General features: G+C 38.6%; 1 protein-coding gene across 1 annotated transcript in view; it reads right to left on the bottom strand.

Annotated features, from left to right (window-relative positions):
• Positions 1-4,920, bottom strand: part of DAOA (D-amino acid oxidase activator) — a gene marked incomplete at its 5' end in the record, with an annotated part of 49,685 nt that extends 44,765 nt beyond the window's left edge. The window contains 3 exon segments of the mRNA XM_011977238.1: positions 4,078-4,144; positions 4,147-4,175; positions 4,895-4,920. Coding sequence (XP_011832628.1) covers positions 4,078-4,144; positions 4,147-4,175; positions 4,895-4,920 — 122 coding nt within the window.
• Between the last annotated feature and the right edge of the window lie 239 nt (positions 4,921-5,159).

Raw genomic sequence — 5,159 nt, 5'->3', positions numbered from 1 at the left:
TCTCGGCACTTTGGGATGCTGAGGCGGGCGGATCAGGAGATCAGGAGATTGAGACCATCCTGGCCAACATGGTGAAACTCCGTCTCTACTAAAAATACAAAAACTAGCCGGACGTGGTGGCGGCGCCTGTGGTCCCAGCTACTCAGGAGGCTGAGGCAGGAGAATGGCGGGAACGCGGGGGGCGGAGCTTGCAGGGAGCCGAGATGGCGCCGCTCACTCCAGCCTGGGCGACTGAGTGAGACTCCCTCTCAAAAAAAAAAAAAAAAAAAATTACCCGGGCGTGGTGGCGGCGCCTGTAGTCCCAGCTACTCGGGAGGCTGAGGCAGGAGAATGGCGGGAACGCGGGAGGCGGAGCTTGCAGTGAGCTGAGATCGCGCCACTGCACTCCAGCCTGGGCGACAGAGCGAGACTCTGTGTTGAAAAAAGAAAAGAAAGAAAAAAAAATAGCTAGGTGTGGTGGTGCGGGCCTGTAATCTCAGCTGCTTGGGAGGCTGAGGCAGGAGAATCTCTTGAACCCAGGAGACAGAGGTTGCGGTGAGCCCAGATGGCACCACTGCACTCCAGCCTGGGCAACAGAGCAAGACTCTGTCTCAAAATAATTTAAAATAAATAAATGAATAAAAATAGAATATTTTGGTTGAGGGTACATGGGTGAGCTGTTTTATTTTATATATGTAGGATTTCTAAAATAATTTTACTTTTACCAGTCCAACTTCTATAATTTATAAATATGTAATAAATAGTAGATAATATTAATGAATGTGTTGTTTGGTATTTTGTTAGTTGACTTAAAAATGAGAATGATAAAAAAGGCATGGTGTCAAAGGCACTTCAAAATTATTAGTCATGGGGGTAAAAAAAATAAATAAAAGAAACCAAGACAAGTTGCCAGCATGGCTACACAGAGAAATTCCAGTTTCCCCAAAACTGGAAAATAATAGCATTTTCAGTGAGAACAGACTGCTTAACCTATAACAAAGATACCTGCTATATATTAGAAATTCTGTTTGTTTATCCTTAAGCAATTATTTTCATCTTGATAGTTTATTCTGATTAGAGATATAACAAGACTATAACTCTAGTCTCTTCTTGAAAAAAAAAAAATTCCAATGAGCAAGATGATTAATCCAGTTAAGAAACATGTCCAGCCTGGGGACAAAAAAAGTAGATCAAATTTTGGTTAGGAAGATTAACCAAGTGAAAATCCAGTAGCTGGAATTTATTGTAAAAGCCAAGAAGAAATCATCCAAGAAATAAAAAACTAAAAATAACCCTCAATATGGAATAAAAAAAGACATGGAGTGATTCTCTTTGCATTCAATAGAGACTGAGAAAACACAACTGTCAGAAGATTAAATATTGCTTTGGAATGTTTAGAAGTATGATGAAAGTAAATTAGACAATTGCTAGAAAAATATTCTTCAGTCGGTTCCCCTGCGCATCAAAAAATTCAACTTGATACTCCGTTTTCTTTTTCTTGACAAATTTAGGGCTTTTATTAGTGCTATGACAGAAAGAAGGAATGCTACCAAAAAGACCATTTGAATCTACTTTAATTATTTCAGAGTAGGGAACCCATAATTGGAAAGTAATTTATAACCTTGAGTTTGTAAAATCTGTAAACTCTCACAACGATGTGAAGGCAGAGAAAGTATCAAACTCAGTCCCCTATAATAAGCTCATTACTTCATAAATATACATCCCCCTCATCTATGTGTCAGAAATGTTTAAAATTTTCACCATTGGTACATTATTTTTGGGCCTTACATTTTTGTGGATTTGGTGACTACTTGAAAGAAATAAAATAGGATTGGATAATGTGAATTTCTTTTACACTCATTGTCACTATTAGAAAATAAGGCCCAAATAAAATATGACAGAGCAGAATTAGTTTTAATACAGGAAAAATTTGTAAGTTGAAGAGGAGAAAATGCAGCCAGGAACTAACAGTACACACCTAAGCAGTTAAGAAAGCGTGGATGATGATAAAAGGAAGGAAATTTCTGTCCTCCAGCTACTTTGAATTTAGTGTTCTGCCTAGCACTAATATTATTGAATCTTATGGTATAGTGCTTAACTATCTAATGAGATGATAGCTCTCCTACTTGCAGAAAATGTAGATGCCTTGCCTACCTCTGCTTGTATATATGCTGAAACATACTGATGTCTGCTGCCTTCTTAATTTTACATTAATTTTTAAAGTAAGGATTGATTTGATTAAAAAAATGCACTTGGAAAAATTATTCTGCTATTCCCCCATTTCTTGTTCATGTCTATTTACAACTAACAAGATTTGCATGCAAATAGATATATGGACAAGATCTCACTTCTTTTCATGTCTGGCTTCTCCCTGTTTACCCACAATTATTTTCATAATATTTTATTGTGATTCCACAAACCAGGGACAAATCTCTGAAGGGAAGAGTGTTCCAAGGCATGGTCATCATTAGAAGACAATAAGCTTGTTTTCATTCCAACATCCTTAGCTTTGTTCAAGGCTAAGTGGAAGAAATTAACATACTGCATGCCTTTCAATGAAAATTGTTTCTAATTATTTTGCTTCACAAATTATTCCACCAGGCATTGATTAGACTTTTAAAATTTATTTCATATCTGTCACTCTCAGCTAACATTTGTAATTTTTTATTGTTAAAGAGAATCTGTTAATTGAAATACAATTATCCTCTTTAGTAAAAGTAAATAAAATTACTTGGGTAGCCAACATATTCAAGTAATCATCAATCTTGGTCAGAAATTAAAAATAAGATGAGCATCTAAACTTGGCACTCAAAGACTGACCATCTGCACCTTTGAGGCAAAATGAAATTCAGTTAAGGAAAATCTTATGAAAATCAATGTTTTAATTATGCTGTCAAGGGCTGTGGTAGGCGGAAATTTCTTTGCCCCACCCCTCAAAGATGTCCAGTTCTTAATCCTGAAAACCTGTGGATATGTAATCTTATGTAACAAAAGGACTTCATAGATGTGACTAACGTTAAGGACCTGGAGGTGGAGAGTGACCTTGGTTATCCTGGTGTGTCCAGTGTAATCACAGGCATCTTTATAATCAGTGAAGGACTCCCCGCTGTGCTGAGAGAGGGGCATGCTGGAAGAAGAGTGGTCAGAGAAGCAACATTGCTGGCTCTAAAGACAGAGGACAGGCCACGAACCAAGGCATGCAGGCGGCCTCCGAAAGCTGGGACAGGCAAGAGAATGGAGCCTGCCCTGGAGCCTCCAGAACGCGTGCAGCCCTGCCTATTCCTTGCTGTTGGCCAGGTGAGACATCTGTCGGCCTGATGAGAACTATGAAACAATGAATGTGTGGGTTTCTTCACCACAAAATTTGTGTTAATTTGTTATAGCAGTGATAGAAAACTAAGACAAGGTTGTGTCTTGGCATGTCAGATTTTAAGTTGTCTGCTATAGTTTAGAAAAGCTCAGAGAAGGAGCTGCAATTTGTCTCTTTTTAAAAAAGAAAAAAAAAGATCACCTTCTAGGAGATTAAATATTAACGGGCTGGGTGTGGTGGCTGACGCCTGTAATCCTAGCACTTTGGGAGGCTGAGGCGCTACTGCACTCCAGCCTGGGCAACAGACTGAGACCCTGTCTCCAAAATAAATAAATAAGTAAATAAATAAATAAATAAAAATAAAGAATTAAACATTAACAGATTATTAAGTGAGGAGCTCTGTGAGACCTACCTTGGGTTTGCACCTACAGGTATTGAAAAGTTGGTACTTGAAAGCAAAACTACTACCTTAAATTCCCACTACACAAAAGTAAATCATGGGATTGAGGAAAATAATTTACTTGTTTGCTTCATAAAAAGAGTTATGTATCTCTTCGGAAGTTCTGTATGTTTTACAAGGTTGCATTGTTTGAACTGTAAGTGTAAATGGTTATTAACACTCCAGAAACCACGAGGTGCATTTGAATTGGAAAAATGGTATTCCTGTATCTTACGAATTAATTGAAATTTGTCTACTCTTGAAAATATGTCAAAAGTATTATGTAGCTTTACTACAGTTTTATCTAACTTCTAGAGGAATTTAAATTCATATAAAGATAAAGAGTAACATAGCAATGGAGTTTAGAGAGTTTTCAGATTTGCTCAGAAGACTGTTCCTTTGAAAACCTATGAAGTTTTACCCAATGTATATCTGGATCTAAAAATTAAAGAAAATATCAGTCGTGTTCAGATTCCTTTATATCCTGCAAAAGGGAGAAAGGATAAGCAACATCAATGGAGCACATAATATGTGTGGGGTTTAGCACTTGTCATATTTTTAATCTCAATACTTCAGCCAGATAAGTCTTCTTTTTTTATTTTTATAGATGAGGATATTGAAGTTTGCATTTCTTTTTAGAAATGGCTGTCATACAGTTGGCAAATAACTGACAGGAGAGTTCACTCCAGGTCTTACTGGCTCTCAAACCTTTGCTTTTTAAAAATTTCCAACCTAGCGCCTCTCCCTTTTAACTGCAAAATAAGCACAAAGTTATCCCAATTCTACACAGTGCAAAACAAATTCCTGTGAGCAAACAATTAGCACAGGCAGATGGAGTGAGGGCAGGTGGTTTATAACCATGGAAAACTGTCTGCCTGCTGGGAATTCAAGATTCAAACTCTTTGATCCTTCTCTCAGGGAGAGGTGAGGGCCTAGGTCTCCTCCTCATTAACGTGACGGATCCTTGGCTAGGTTCTCCTTTGACTGACAGAATATGGCAGAAGTAAGGCTGAACCATATACTGGGCTCAGGCTTCCAACTCTGACATGTTCCACTTCCTGTCTCCAGGAACATTCACCGTGGGTGCTCTGCGCTGCCATACAAATGTCAGATTGCACTGAGGCCACCATGCTGTAAGAAACCCCAAGCTGCCTACCTGAAAAGACTGGAGAGACACAGCACCCATCAGCTTTTCCAGCCTTTTGGGTCCTCCCAGCTAAATTATAGGCATTGTGAAGCAGAGATGAGAAGAGATGAGACCTCCTGCGTGCCCTTTCCAAATCACGGCTCAACAGAATCATCATATACAATAGTAAGTTTTTTACTTGAAGCCACTAATTTGGGGAGTAGTTCTTATGCAGCAAAAGATAATCAGAACACTGCGCCATGCAGGAGCTGATAAACCTGCTCACTGTTACGCATGTATCCAGT

This window comes from Mandrillus leucophaeus, unplaced genomic scaffold (genome assembly GCF_000951045.1).
Source record: "Mandrillus leucophaeus isolate KB7577 unplaced genomic scaffold, Mleu.le_1.0 Scaffold175, whole genome shotgun sequence".
Classification (NCBI taxonomy): Eukaryota; Metazoa; Chordata; class Mammalia; order Primates; family Cercopithecidae; genus Mandrillus; species Mandrillus leucophaeus.
The sequence above is the reverse complement of the archived record's forward strand: the minus strand, read 5'-3'. Positions and strand labels throughout refer to the sequence as shown.